A 15,979-nucleotide genomic window follows, 5' to 3' on the forward strand; every position below is an offset into this window, starting at 1 on the left:
ATTATTCATCTATATCCCCTCACTAGAATGTAAGTTCTGTAAGGGTAGTGCATGTTCTTGATTGTTGCTGAATCTCTAGTGTCTTGAGTAGTAGAGTAGATGCTCAGTAAATATTCGATGAGTTAATGAGTGAATGGTTCCTAAAAGCTTGTTTGTGAAGAACTGTAAACCAGATCTCTGGTGAAATAAAAATCAGAAAAATCTTTTCTATAGAAAACGTACTTAATAAGATTACCAGCCAGACTTTGGGAAGGGCTGTTCTTTATTCTGTGATGTCCTTCATGCATTTTTATGTTAAAATGCTCTTTCTTTTGTGAAATGATAGTGATATTCAATTGTATAGTTTAAAAATATGTTCTTGGCAGCATACAAAATTGGGACGTACTGTTGTCCTGTACTTTTAGATTGGAGGTTTTCTTTGAATTTCAGAGATTTGTAGTTCACTGAAAATAAAGAAGCATTAGGTAGGTGTTCCTGGGAGGGGGTTTTGCTAAAAATTCTTACTAAATAAAGTTCAATTAATCAAATGTATATTCTTGAAAAACTCCTGGGAAATAAATTGTCAGGTTCCAGTTAAAGATTATATTCTGTTTGAACATGTAACTTGTTGATTAAAATAATCCATAACCAATCTATAAATGAAAATTGGGGTGAGTTTACTATGAGCTAAATGTGAGGACCATATAGCCCAGGGCCTTCCTTCCCCAAGGAAGGGAGGCACCAAAGAAGTGAGGTGTGCAGAGTGGTTACATACCTCCAAAGGGCATGTTTCACACATGATTGAAATGTCCCTTTTACAATAGTCACAAGACTGCTCTGTCAGCACAGAGACTGATGGACACAGCAGGTAGTCGGTCTGCTATTTGGGTGGTCACAGCAGAGAGCAGGTCTGTTTCTCTCCAGCTGGGTGGTCACAGGGTGAGCGCAGCAATCACTTCCTAGTCTAGGGAGAGATGCTTATCCTTAAGGAAATGCCAGTGTCGGGGAACCTGCATCTTTATCTTAAGGACATTTGTTTTTGTCTTTGGGAATAGCAAATACTCAAAGCAGTTATACAATACATGCTCAACAGCCACATCAGGCCCTTTTGGAAAAAAAAAAAAGGCTAAATTAGGTTTACACTAAATGCCTTCTTCATATACTCCAGTATATCCTATCGCTTGCCATTTATTTTATCAAATGTTAAAGTGAAATGTGACATAAGACCCTACAGATAATTAAAAGGAAATAAAAATAGTAGACCTCTTATAATGTCTTTTGGGGAAAAGAGTTAATACATTTAGCAATGTTTCTTTGAATAATCTTGTTCATGATGAAAGCTAACTAAAACTGCGTGCTTTTTATAGCATTAAAACTGATCACCTCTTTAAAAAATACCCCAATTTGTATTGAGACACAAGTGGATGTTTTTTCTTTCGTTGTCCAATAAGAGCTGAAAGGGACTTGAGATGTCACCTATAGCAAACTCCCTTGTATTTCAGATAAGGAAACCCATGGTCAAAGGGCATAACATTTTCTGGTGGGTCTAGGATTAGAATTTCCAGCTTCTTATTCCCAGGCTCCTGAAGTTTACGCTATGGCATACTACTTATTTTAGGGGGTACAAGTCTCCTTTTGGAGTATAATATACATTGCTTTAAAAATATTATTTTATTAGTATTTTAATTCATATGAAATGGGGAGTTTTTTTGTTTTTGTTTTTGTGAGGAAGATTGGCTGGCCCTGAGCGAACATCTGTTGCCAATCTTCCTCTTTTTGCATGAGGAAGATTATCTCTGAGCTAACATGCATGCCAGTCTTCCTCTATTTTTGTATATGGGACATCGGCATAGTGTGGCTTGATGAGTGTAGGTCTGCACCTGGGATCTGAATCTGTGAACCCTGGGCCACTGAAGTGGAGAATGAGAACTTAACCACTACACCATTGGTTTGACCCTGGAGATGTATGTTTAAGTAACATGCAGGGAAGATGTTCCACATTCAGTCTGGTGACAGCTGACCTCTTAAAGGCTACATAAAGTTCTAAAAGTGGTATTGTTACTGCACAAAATCAGGGTTCTCTGCCTGATGCACATAAACAAGCCGATTAATTACAGCAATAGCCTTTGGGAATAGAGATCAGCTTTTTTTTTTGGTGAGGATGATTGGCCCTGAGCTGACATCTGTTGCCAATCTTCCTCTTTTTGCTTGAGGAAGATTGTCCCTGAACTAACATCTGTGCCAGTCTTCCTCTGCTTTGTATGTAGGATGCCACCACAGCATGGCTTGATGAGCGGTGTGTAGGTCCGCACCCAGGATCCAAACTGGCGAACCCTGGGCCACTGAAGCAGAGCCTGTGAACTTAACTACTATGCCACTGGTCTGGCCTCAAGAGATCAGCTTGATTCTGTGAGATCTATCTGCAGGGAGAACAGAGGGCATGTGCCCTCTGATCTGTCTCCCCAATTCAGGATTTGGGGCAAAATTTAAGAGGTTGGGGAGAACAGGCTGGCATGCGGAAATGCTGGTGGGACAAGTTTTGATTGGTAGGCTTCAAACATTTATGGTAAGCTTTTAAACATTTATGACAGGGTTCTAAACATTTATGATAAGGTTCTAAACTTTTATGATAGAGTTTTTGATGAGGTGGGGAAGGAATTTTAACACTGGATCTTCCTGAATGAGGGATCCTTCATTTCAGATAAGAGTCTGACTTTCAAGTTCTGGTCGTGTTCCAGTCCTTGGGTTCCATGGGAAGGAGGATCTTTGGTTCTACAGTCATTTTAGGTCATGAATTCTTCTTTTGCGCATGCCCTGGCTATGTGACTTTGCAGGTTTTCTGAAAAAGCAATTATTAATCACTCCGTTGATAAGCAGTAGGGTCAGCTGAACTGGTCCTGGAGGGCCCGCGGTTACAGTATTTACACTTTTAACTTTTGTCAAGTTAAGATTAAAAATTAACAAAGAAAATCATGAAGACGTTTTGTTTTTGTTATTTCTGTCTTAAAGAATCTTTACACATGAAAAGATGAGACATTTATAAAATAAGCTGAATTCTAAAAATAAGAGTAGTTTTGATGGTTGTGATTTAAAAAAATACAAATTTTAAAAAAGAGGAGGAATAAGTTTTGTATTTTTAAACCATTTCAGAAAGATAATTAAAATTTAATAATAAATAGAAAAATTTTATGTTAATACAACAATATATGGTAGGAAATTTATAAGCCAGATCAATATAAATAAGTATAAATTATGCATAATTCTACTTTCCAGACAAACCAATAATAACATTTTGGTGTGTTTCTTTCCAATCTTTTTTTTGTGCATATATGGCATATTTTTTTTTAACAGCTAAGATCATACTCTACATTCCTTTTGTCTGTTTGTTTTGCTTTTTTCATATAATATTATAACATGAGCATTTTCTTACGTCCTTAAAAAGTCTGTGGAAACATTTTATAATGGCTCTATAATATTTGTCTGTAATTTATATTACCATTGCCCTATTTTGGTTAATTAGGATATAATAATTTTTTTCTATTATTAATGCTGAAATGAATCACTGGGTATATACAAATCTTTGTTCACATTGTTCTATTTTATTTATTATAGATGCCTAAAATGTGGAATTGGTGACACATATTGCCAAAAAGCTTTCTAGAAATGTACTAAATTTATATTCCCACAAATAATGTATGAAAGTGCTTGTTTTATTGCACCTTTAACAGCAAACTGTATTTGAAGAGAACTTTGCTATTATTTTGGCGCTTGAAGCATTTGTTGGAAAGATTAGTAGAGTGGCTCCACATATTTGTTATGCTATCCAGAGGCATTTAACTATTTGGAGTTGGCTATTTGCTTTTATAGCAGCCAACTAACCACATGATTATATAAACTTGACAGAATATTTACTTATCGATCTTCCCAAGAGCAAACTATTCTGACCCACTAGTCTTGATTCAACTATTTACATTATAAGAAGGTTAATAGGGGCCAGCCCCGTGGCCGAATGGTTAAGTTTGCATGTTCCGTTTCGGTGGCCCAGGGTTTTACTGGTTTGAATCCTGGGCACAGACGTGGCACCACTCATCAGCCCATGCTGAGGTGGCGTCCCACATGCCACAACTAGAAGGACCCACAACTAAAAATACACAACTATGTACTGGGGGGGCTTTGGGAAGAAAAAGAAAAAATAAAATCTTTAAAAAAAAAAAGGTTAATGGATGTTAAAAATTTCAATTGACTGCTTTTCCCTAAAGTGAAAAGAATAGAGTTGAAATAAAACGCTTAAAAAATTGATCAAAAGGGGCCAGCCCAGTGGCACAGCGGTTAAGTCAACACGCGCCCCTTTGGCAGCCTGCGGTTTGCTGGTTCAGATCCCAGGAGTGGATCTAGCACTGTTTATCAAGCCGTGCTGTGGCAGGTGTCCCACATATAAAATAGAGGAAGATGGGCACAAAGGTTAGCTCAGGGACAATCTTCCTCAGTAGAAAGAGGAGGATTGGTGTTAGCTCAAGGCTAACCTTGCTCAAAAAAAAAAAAAAAAAAGTTGACCAAAAGAACTCAGTAGCTGTGTCTGTGCACATGTGTGTTGGTAAAGACTGGGTGGAAGAGAGGGTAGGGAAAGATTAGAAAAACAGCGAGAAAGGCTGAGGAAAGAAAGGTGTGGTGAATAAAAAGAACTTCTGCCTTTTTACCTGGAAAAACATGTCTTTATTTTTTGTTCCTACCTGATTGACTCTGAAAGAACAATCACACATGAGCCTTGTTTGCTGAAATAACATTTTTGTGTCTCTATCTGCTGAAATGAACTGGTACCTAAATATATTTTGAAAGAATAAACTTTTGAAAGTTGTGTTAACTGCTAGAGTAAAAAACATTTAAGGTTTTGATTGTTAGTTGCAAAGTGTCACTTATGAAAAATAAGTTGTTTTTTAAATCTTTGAATGTGATATGGCTTTAATTTGATTAAATATTTGAATATTGCAGACCTTTATCTTCCCTTAATGACATAGAATTTAGTATATTTGTTAAAAAAATAAAGTTTCAAGTCTAGCTGTTTTCCTACCAAAATTAGTTTTTTAAGAAAACTTTATTAAAAATCAAAAGTAGGGGTTACTAAAGCATCTTAGGCATGAGCAAAAGTGCATTTTATTTTTCAAAGGGCCAAGTTCATATTAGCTTTCATATCATACTTCTCAGAGATGTAAATATTTTTTCTTAAATAATTCTTTTTTTTTTTGAGGAAGATTAACCCTGAGTTAACATCCGCTGCCAATCCTCCCCTTCTTTGCTGAGGAAGACTGGCCCTGCGCTAACATCTGTGCCCATCTTCCTCTACTTTATATGTGGGACACTTGCCACAGCATGGCCTGACAGGTGGTGTGTAGGTCTGCACCCAGGATCTGAACCAGTGACCCCGGGCTGCCGAAGCGGAACGTGTGAACTTAACCACTGCGCCACCAGGCTGGCCCCTCAGAGATGTAATAACTAATGTGACAACAAAGTAATAATCACACCATGTGGCAAGGACTCTATTAGACACTTTACTAGAATTAGTTAAGTTTTAATCTTTACAGTGCCCTGAGAAACATGTAATGGGTAAACTGAGGGACAGATAGATTAAGAACCAGCCCAAGGTCATGCAGCTATTAGGAAGTCAACAGGGGTTCCAAACCACATCTGTCTTGCTATCTTTACAATCTTGCTATTTTCCTTTATAATTGGTACTTAGCATGGCCCATAGACCAGAAGCAATTGTCGAGATCTGGGTACATAAAGAATTGCAAAATCTTGGCCTCAGAGACCTATGGAGGCAAACACTTATTTTAACAAGAACCCTCAAGTAATGTGTATGCATAATAAAGTTTGAGAAGCACCACACTACAACCCATACTAAAAGTTACATTGAGGTTTTGAAATCCTTTCTAAAAGGATTATTCCTGGTTTGGCTTTACTTCATGTGGGTTATCTATTAACATTTTCCACAAGGGGAAGAGGGAAACTGTTGAATTAGCGTTCCCACCACTTCAAATTGCTAGCCTGCTGATGTGGATTAAGGCTGCCCCAGGTAGAGAAGCCCAAGGTGACCTGGCCTACATGCCGAACTCTATGACCCGGTGGATTTTTATGGTATGAATTAGGGCTGCCCCAGGCAGGGAAGCCCAGGGCATCCTCACCTACATGCCGATCTATATGACCAGATTCCTATCTAAAGTTATATGACCACACAATAACCAGACCCCATCTGCACTGAAATCATTTAATGACTTTTTACATCATCTTTTCTTTTTCCAGTAAAAATAAGTCACGTACCCATGCCTTATAAATTTAGCCCTAACCCTCAACTCAGGGCAGTAGCAGGAGCTCTGACTGCCGCTGGGTCCTGTCCCCATGCAGCAGCAGCAACAGCTCTTCACTGCCCATGGGTCCTGTCCCCATGCTATTCTGTACCATTCTCTAAATAAAAGAGCACAACTGCCAGACCTTGAGAGTCCAAGAAATCTTTCTTTCGACTCCTCGGCTCACCGACCTCGCATTACTGCTGTTCTGTTTAAGCCAGAGGAACAAGTGACTAATTCTTTTTTTTTTAAAGATTTTATTTTTCCTTTTTCTCCCCAAAGCCCCCCAGTACATAGTTGTGTATTTTTAGTTGTGGGTCCTTCTAGTTGTGGCATGTGGGATGCCGCCTCAGCATGGCTTGATGAGCGGTCCCCTGTCCGTGCCCAGGATTCCAACTGGTGAAACCCTGGGCTCCTGAAGTGGAGTGCGCGAACTTAACCATTCGGCCGCGGGCCGGCCCATTGACTAATTCTGCTTGTGCACGTTTGGTTCAAGTCTCAATCAGCCAAGGATAGCTCTCTTTTTAACTGACTTTTCTCATGGACCAAAAACATCAGATTTATGAGTCCATGGCTTCATTCTGGATAGGCATTCCCCAAATTAAAGAGACAATGCTGAAATAAGCATTTTCGAAAGAAACTTGAAATCTTTTGGAATATTTGATGTTTTAGATGGTTAGCAAGGAACCACAGATCTGTATAAATGGATCTGTCTACTATTTTCATTTTGTGAACATTATTATTCTGTCAGTGGGGCAGTGATAACTTAGATAGTAGAACAGCACTGTCCAGTAGACCTATAATGCAAGATGCATATAATTTTAAATTTCTAGTAGCCACATTAAAAAAATGAAAAGATAGTTTAATCTTAATATTTTATTTAACCCAATATAGCAAAATATTATTTTAACATGTAATCAATATAAAAATTATTACTGAGATATTTTATATATTGTGTTGCACTGTCTTGAAAAATCTGGTATTTTATATACTTATAGTGTCTCAATTGGGATGCTAAATTTTCAAGTTAAAAGGTGGAAATGTAGTCCAATAAAAACGAAATTGTGTTCAATAGAAAAATATTATACATTGCCTTGGTTTTAAAATTTTAAACTAGTTAAAATTAAATTAAAAATTAAGTTCTTTCGGTCATATTAGCTACATTTCAGTATCACATGATGTTGGGTTGTGTTTCTAATGTAACTGATTTCAGACCTATGGAACCGATCATCATCCTGTACTGTCAGTAAATGAAGGCCACTGGAAGTTGTAGTCTAATATAAATATTACTATACAGAGAATAATAGAGGAAATAAAAGCTATTTAGGTCATAAAGCATCTACTGATTTTTCCCTCTATCTTCCAGCACTTGGAATTAATTTACCTGTTTTTTTATTAGTGGTTCAGAATCAGTTTCTTAACTCTCTACCCCACTAAATTGTAAAATTAGGGCCAGGAGAGTCCTTCCAATTTTTTTCTTCTAGCATTAGATCCTTGCTTCAGAGCGCTGCTTTTCAGAAAAGTGAGGTAATCTGGCAATAAAGTGTGGCAAGCAGGATAGTATTGATGCGGGGTCGGTGAGCCGAGGAGTCAAAAGAAAGATTTCTTGGACTCTCAAGGTCTAGCAGTAGTGCTCTTTTATTTAGAGAATAGTGTGGAATAGCATGGGGACAGGACCCATGGGCAGTCAGAGCTGCTGCTGCCGCTTCTGCTGCAAACATGGGTGGAGAGTAAGGCTAAATTTAAGGCATAGGCATGTGAGTGTTATCTCTTTACAAGACAAAGGAAAGAAGATGTAAAAAAGTTAAAATGCTATCAGTGCCGATAGGGTCCGCCCTTGGGTGTCCCACAACTTTTAGATAAGAATCAAACTGGATTGAGTAAATGGCAGAAGTCACCGCTTAAATATTATCCTCAGCCAAAGACAAAGGAGGATTTGAGGGCGGGTCAGTTACATGAGGTTGCCAGAGAGTAAACAACTTAAGTTCTTGCCTTCCCCATTAAGAGTTTCCAGAGATAAGGCCATCCCCCCTCCTTCACAAATGCAAATATCTCTCAAGCAAATTCCAGTCCTTGCATCCTGCTTCTCCTCTGCAGTTTTAAAATTAAGTAGCCTAAAATCCTCATCAGTATGAATGGGCTAGTTTGGCCCAGAGATTTTTTTTTTTGAGGAAGATTAGCCCTGAGCTAACATCTGCCATCAATCCTCCTCTTTTGCTGAGGAAGGCTGGCCCTGAGCTAACATCCGTGCCTATCTTCCTCTACTTTATATGTGGGACGCCTACCACAGCATGGGTTGCCCAGCAGTGCCATGTCCACGACCGGGATCCAAACCGGTGAACCCCGGGCCAACGAAGCAGAACGCGGGCACTTAACCGCTGCGCACCCGGCCGGCCCCAAAGCCCAGGGATTTTAAAACTTTATGTGTGTATCTGGATCACCTGGGAACTTGTTAAAAATACGAATGTCCAGGCCTCACCCTTACAGATTCTGATTCACAAAGTTTACAGTGAGCCCGGGACACTTCCATATTAAATAAACTGATCTAAGTGCTTCTGAAGTCCAAGAACCTTGGAGGACCATCGCACTCAGCAAATGACTTTTAAAGGCTGCGAGTTCGAATTTACCATACTGTGCTAGTGTTGCCACGTGTTCGATTTTCCCCGGGCTGTGGCTTCCAGGCGGCTGCTGCTCTTCTGCAGAGGGGTTTGGAAGCTGTTCAACCCATCCCCGAAGATTGCCTTGATAGCGTCCCCGTCCCAAGTCCTCTTAACGCGACCTGACCACGCCGAGGTAGACCGTGGCCGCGTGACCGATGAACCTGTTGCCAGTCGGGGCGGCCATTTTTGAGGCGGGCACCCAACCTCTTGCCCCGCAATTTTCGCGAAGGGAGGGAACACTGTTACCAGGACTCAAGATGGCCACCGGGCCAGCTAGGCAGCCAGCTAGACCGGCGCCGGGAAGGCGGCACGAGACGCGCGGGCGGGTAGTCGTGGCGCGCCACGCCCAGGGCTCATCTCCGGCCCCGGACCTGGCGCAGCGCCCGCCCCCTGCGTACGCGGCCAATCAGTGCGCGGGCCCGTCCGCGGGGGCCGCCCGCGCGCGGGGTGTGTGAGGACGCGCTCTTAGTCGCTGAGTGCCTGAGCAGAGGAGCGGTCGCTGTGGTACCTGCTGCCACTGCGCACACACAAACTCGGACGCGAGGGCTCGTGCGTGGGGCAGGAAGGTGAAGCCATGACGTCTGTCAGGTAATGAGAGGGTTGCAGCCTAAAGTGCTCGCTTGTTGGGCTTTAGCCTCCTGACTGCCTGAGAACTGTCGCCCCTTCTCTTGGGTGGTCTGGAGCCTTCTAGTGCCACCAGCCCCCCTCATGTTGGAGCTCTCTCTGCACTTTTCATTTGGTCATTTCTGCTTTCCTCAGAAGTTTTTGGGTCTGTGGCATGTGGCGGAGCCCTGTAAGTAGCCGCACCGCTGGGGTGATCCTCGCCCAGAGTCCAGGGTTTGAAGCTTGCTTGTGTGTGTAGTGGATTTTTCATGAAAAATGTAGCCACCTCTCCCCCCAGGGGTGACCTGGGGCCTGAGGAAGTTTGAGGTGCACCGTGTGTGTCCATGCCTGCGTGTCGTGCCTTCCGACAGAACTTCGTTGGTGGCCGTGAGCAGACCTGCAAAGTTGGCCCTTCTCTGAAGCAGGTAGATCGCCCACAAGGTGTGAAACTGCGAGTCCCGCGAATTTGCTTATGACTGGAATTAGTTACTACTCTGGTTCCCGAAGGCACAGATTTATCTGCTTTTATCTGAGAGTCTCAAATGAAATTAGTTTTGTGAGATGGTATATAACGAAAGCGAAAGCAATAATCAGGAGACTTCTCCGAAATTGCGCTTTTCCGTAGTTTTGGAGGATTCTTTTTAATGGCAGCAGGGTAATGGGCCTGTCCGCTTTCTGTGGGGAGCATTGACTGACTTAAGCTAATGCAGCTATGTATAAAAAGAGATAAATTGACGTATTTACCCACTGTTCTGAACTGCCTCTTTTAAAGTAGATCTTGGCCTTTATAGTCCCAGAGAAAGGGAGGCGCCAACACAAATACCAAGAGAATAGAATAAGTTAATTTTTGGTCTTTGAGCTTCCAGCAGCCTAAGTCTTGGTGATTTAACGATTTCTCAGGGGTAATTTTTGACTACGCAATATTTAAGAGATACCCTTAGGTAAGATAAGGTAAAATGCGACTGTGCTGAATTTGGAAACATTTTCTCTTTCTTAAATTGCATAATCCTATACAAACAGAGACAAACAGTACTTACCTCATTATGCAGGACACATTTGGATGCTGAAAGATGGAAAGCCACATGAAAAGGTTTCACAGTAAATTATATTGGGACATATAAATCTAGCTATTAATGCTGACAGTATTTTAGCATGAATTAGGATTATGCTCTTAAGCCAAATTAATCCCCCCCACCCCAGTCTTGCTCCCACTCCCATCATGGCAGCCTCTTGCTAATTAGGAGTGAGGGTCAAATACTTTTTCTGGTAAGAATCAGTTCTTATGTGGACTCAATTTTAATTGACCGTAGTCTTCCTGGCTACTGTTCAGTGGAGAAACACACAATCTGATGCTTCTGCTGTTTGGTAAGTGACAACAGGGTACCCCCCCCCCCCTTTTTTTTTGGTGAGGAAGATTGGCCCTGAGCTAACATCTGTGGCAGTCTTCTTCTGTTTTGTATGTGGGATGCTCCCACAGCATGGCTTGATCAGTGGTGCGTAGGTCCATGCTGGGATCTGCTGGGATCGGAACCTGCAACCCCAGGGCCTCCAAAGCAGAGTCCACGAACTTAACCACTAGGCCGGCCCAGGGTGTATCTTTTAATGTAGGGGTTGAGTGGTGGTTGTTTTCAAGACTGTCTTAAAGGTTGACACCAGCCTTATTTGACTTATTATGGAGGGATAGATAACTGCCAATAGTTAACATTTATCATTTATGCTTGTTTCTTCAGATGTTAGTCTGCATTTTACATAGTCTTGAACTACAGCGACGTGACTGGAAAAAAAGATTTATAGATGTCATTTAAACCAGCTACCACATTTTACACCTGAGGAAACTAAGACCAAGACAAGTTGAGTGCCTTGGGCACAGTCAGTTAGTGGCAGAGTTAGGAATTGAATCCAGATATCCATAATCTAATGCTCTGCGTGATGCAGACAGAAACAGTATAGTACTTAAATTTCCTGAAAAAACTGCTTCTATGGACAAAAATTGGAAAGTATTGTGAGAGACAACTATAGTAACTCTTTTGCTTTCCTCTAGTCCTCCAAGGAACTTGATAACTTAGATTTAGGAGTAGATAGGCAGACTGTTGAAGTTGAAGCAGCCCTATATATGTGGTGACAGTTTTGAATGAGTTGGTAATCCTACAGATACCAGCCAGTTCCCAGTGAGGACAGCATTTAATGCAATTATGTCATACCTTTAGTTTTCACAATCATGATGTTAGGCATGTTCCCATTTTGTGCCCAGTCTTAACAGTAGTGCAAAAGATAGGTATTATTGACCCACTTTTACTGGTGTGGAGAGTGATCAAGATCATAATTTATCAAAATATGACTGTGTCCAATGTTGTTTTTTACACTACACTTAAAATAATTGTTGTAAATATAGTAATATGTGACTCTTTGCAATGACTGTGACAGAATATAGGATTGGAAACCAATGAGGACCAGTCATCTACATACCTGGGTTCTAGTTGAGGGTCTTTTTCTCTTCTCTGGACATTTGTTTAATGAAATACTGAGTGATGGTGTTGTTGAGTAGGTATGAAAGTGCTTTTAAATTTTAAGGCATTTTATAAATCAGTATTCTCTTGTTAAAAACAGTTTTAGCCCCCTAGAGAATGGTGTCGTCTGAAAAGAAATGTTTAAATCTTAAATTTTTAAGCAGGAAGCAAACTTACCTAGATAATTCCCTCATTTTACAGTTGAAGAAACTGAAGCCAAGAGATACCATGATTTGTTCAAGTTCGCACAGATAGTTGCATATCTTGAACTAGAGCCCAGATCTCTAGACACTTGGTTCAATGCCTTTTCCAGTGTAGGATTCAACTACTAGGAATCCTAAATAATGGCTTAAATCAAAAGAATTTTTTCAGAAACTTAAGACCTTTGAATGAATTTGGCTGGACATACTTCCCTCTGACTTTTATTATTTGTATTCTATTCTGCTACATCATTACTGATGAAGAGTCTAAATTTACAGCCCCTAAAACCAATTATCCTTGAAGAACAACTTTTATCCTTGTCACGTATACCAGATTCCATCTGGTCTTCATTTGGGAAATGATAGAACATATTTGGCAAATTGATGCTTTTGTCATTTTTAATCGGCCCAATAGGAAAGTTGATGCTTGAGTTAAATTCAAGAGACAGAGGAAAATGTAGAATGTCAGGACTAGAAGAGAATCTTAGACAGCATTTTACTCTTTTTCTTTATACTGGACTTTGAGGCCCAAAGTGAAGTGATGTGTCTTATTTAGGCAGTAGTAGAGCTTAATATAGAACTTAGGTCTTCTGACTCTTACTTTATGCACTTTTCACTGAGCAACACTATTTCAGAATATCCCTATGAATATTGCCTTGTTTTCCTAACATCAGTATCTGGTCTGATTTGGGCATTGCTTACAGTTTGAGTTTATGCCAGGAAAGACTGGGAAAATGAGATAGGGAGACAGGGAGAGTATTTGCTGTAGAGCTGAGGAGCCCTATTCTTTGGCCTGCCCAGACAGGTCAGATTTGGTCTAAGTCTATTCTGGGACTCAACATGATTGTGCCCTACATGATGATTCTGGAACGGCTTCTGTGGGTTGGGCCCACATTGGAAAATTTATGTGGGCTGTGGGTGGGGTCCTGGGGTGTTTTTCTCCTAAGACTCAAAACTTTTTGAGATGCGTCCAATAGGATCTGCCAAGCCACTCAGGTCGAGAACATTCATATAGAGACTAAAATCTGGCTAAGATTGAAACTGCCTTACTTTGTTGAATTGGTTTCTTTAGAACCTTTAAGCAGATTTTCAAACTTGTTTCATGACCTGTGTCTTTTATAAGAATTGTAAATTTCAGATTGCTTTGCAAACTTTATGCTGTGGGATGTCTTAGTGAGGCAAATGAGCTTTTAAAATAAAATTGAATTGTTTCATTTATAAAAAATTTTGAAGAACTAAAACAGGAATCCTTTTCTTACAGAACTCTGCAATGTTGTGAACTGCTAATGCTCGTATTTATAAATAGGTCATCTTTGTTTGAAAAAGCATATAAGATTTTCTCAATCCACGTCTTTCCAGCCACAGTATTGCTACATTAAGCAGAACTGTCAGAGATAAAATGGCACCATAATGGTTGTCTAGACTCTTTGAATGTTAACCCTTTCCTGTAACATTGGTTAACAATCATGTCTCTTTACCTCTTCATACCTAACCGGTTAAATTATTTTAAAAGATACTGTAATAAAACATAAGTATGGATTCTTATTTTCAAATAGCAAAGCTAACTTATGAAAAGGATCAATGTATGTCCCAGTTTGCCCAGAACAATCCTGGGTCATGCCTGTTATTCTGCATAATTATTAATAGCTCGCTCTTTGCTCTCAAAAGTGTCCTGTTTGGATAATAAATTATCTGGTCACCTGCTTACACACTACAATAATTTTCTTGTGGTAGATTTTGGTCATTGAAACGTTCTTTGAAGTAGGATCATAAGATAATGAAATATTGGCCTGTTCTGGCCAGATTTGGATAATTTTCATTGGTCATTTTTATTAAGAGAGTTCTGAGTGTCTAACTGTAGTGTATTGAACAAGAAAGCACATTGTTTGAAGTTAGGAATCATTTGTTTGTTGTCTGACCTTTGGCAGGTTATAAAACCTTTCTGAACTTCTTGTTTCTGTAAACAGGGATAATAGCAATACCTGTCCTATAGGGGTATGGTGAGGATTTAAAGGCGATAACATATATAAAAATGCTTTATGAGCTGCAAATTGCTATATAAATGTTAGTCATTATGTCACACATGTGTTCTTGAAAAAGTGAATTTAAAATGAACAATTTTATCTAGTTTAGGGGCACTTGCCGTTTAACAGAGTGTAGACAGTCTTTTAGAAGTGTTTTGCTGTAATGGGGAGCAAGTAAATAATAGTAGTTGGAGATATATGTGGAATTGAGGGTTTTTTTGGGGAGGAGTCTGAAATTTCAACATATTGTATGCTGAAAAGAATGATCCAATAGAAAGCCAAAAAATAGATGATGCTGGACAGAGGGAGGAGATAATTTCCTTGAGTATACAAGAAGGCATAGGATCTAGAATACGAATGCAAGTATTGGCCTTACGTAGCCTAAGGGACACAAATATTTCTCTAGTCTGTTCACTTAAAAAAAAATGCCAACAGTATAATTTACATACAGTAAAATCACAGATCTTAAGTTCACTCAATTTTGGCTATCTATATATTTGTGTAAATACCACCCAGGTTAACATACAAACCTGTTCAACTTGCCGGAAAGTTTTCTCCTGCCTCTTTTCAAAATCAATCCCACTCCCTGCCCAACCCAGGCAACCCTTTTCTAACCTCTATCAGTAGAGATTAGTTTTGCCTATTCTAGAACTTCATGTAAATGGAATTGTACAGTAAGTACACTGTATCTGATTACTTCTGTTCAATAATAATTTTGAGATTCATCCATTTTGAAGTGTGTATCAGTAGTTGGTTTTCATTGCCGAGTAACAGTGTGTTATAACAACAGTTCTGTTGTTGGACTTTAAGTTGTTTCTACTTTTTGGTTACTATTAGGAAAGCTGCTGTTGCAATTTTTGTATAAGCCTTTATGTGGACTTGGGTAAATACCTAGATGTGGTGTTGCTGTGTCCTAGGGTAGATGTATGTTTAACTTTAGAAACCACCAAACTTTTTCAAAAATGGAAAACTGAACCCATTCGACGTTCCCACTGGGGCTATTATAAGAGTTCTTGTTATTCCACATTCTTGACAATGTTTTGTATTTTTGATTTTAACCATTCTGGTGAGTGTGTAGTTATATTTTATCGTGGCTTTAGTTTGTAGTTCCTTGATGGCTAATGATGTTGTGATTATAGTCCATTTGCTTATCTTTCTTTTGAACTGTCAGTTCAGGTTTATTACCTATATTTTGATTGAGTTATCTTTTTGTTGCTGATTTGTAGTTCTTTTTATATTCTGGATGCAAGTTATTTGTCAGATTTTACACACACACACATTTACATATGTAGCAAATATTTTCTCCTTGTCTGATCTATGCCTTTCCATTTTCTCAATGTCTTTTGGAAGGAGAAGTTTTAAATTTTGATGAGGTCAAATGCATTGATTTAATTTATTTTATTTTATGGTTGTTAACTATTGTCTTCTTTGAAATCTTTCCTTACCTCTATTCTCTTCTGTTTTCTTCTAGAAACTATAGTTTTAGCTTTCACATTTAGGTCTATGATTCATCTTAAATTAATTTTTTGCTATGGTGTAAGGGTTTCTCAATCAACCGATTAGATAGGTATAGGTCTTTTGCTGGACTCACTATTCCAATCCTTTGATATATTTGTATATTGTTATCCCAGTACCGCACTGTCTTAATTATTGTAGCTTTGTAAG

At 39.5% G+C, this 15,979-nt stretch overlaps 1 protein-coding gene across 6 annotated transcripts in view; it reads left to right on the plus strand.

Annotated features, from left to right (window-relative positions):
- ADK (adenosine kinase) overlaps positions 1-15,979 on the plus strand; it is a 523,666-nt gene that overhangs the window by 27,609 nt on the left and 480,078 nt on the right. The window contains exon 1 of one of the 6 annotated variants that reach the window (XM_023625373.2): positions 9,163-9,568. The exons of the other annotated variants lie outside the window; for them this stretch is intronic. Coding sequence (XP_023481141.1) covers positions 9,555-9,568 — 14 coding nt within the window. The 5' untranslated portion in view covers positions 9,163-9,554. Of the gene's footprint in view, positions 1-9,162; positions 9,569-15,979 lie in introns of those variants that run through there. 6 annotated transcript variants of the gene reach the window in all.

The sequence above is a fragment of the Equus caballus genome, chromosome 1, assembly GCF_041296265.1.
Source record: "Equus caballus isolate H_3958 breed thoroughbred chromosome 1, TB-T2T, whole genome shotgun sequence".
In the NCBI taxonomy this organism is placed as follows: Eukaryota; Metazoa; Chordata; class Mammalia; order Perissodactyla; family Equidae; genus Equus; species Equus caballus.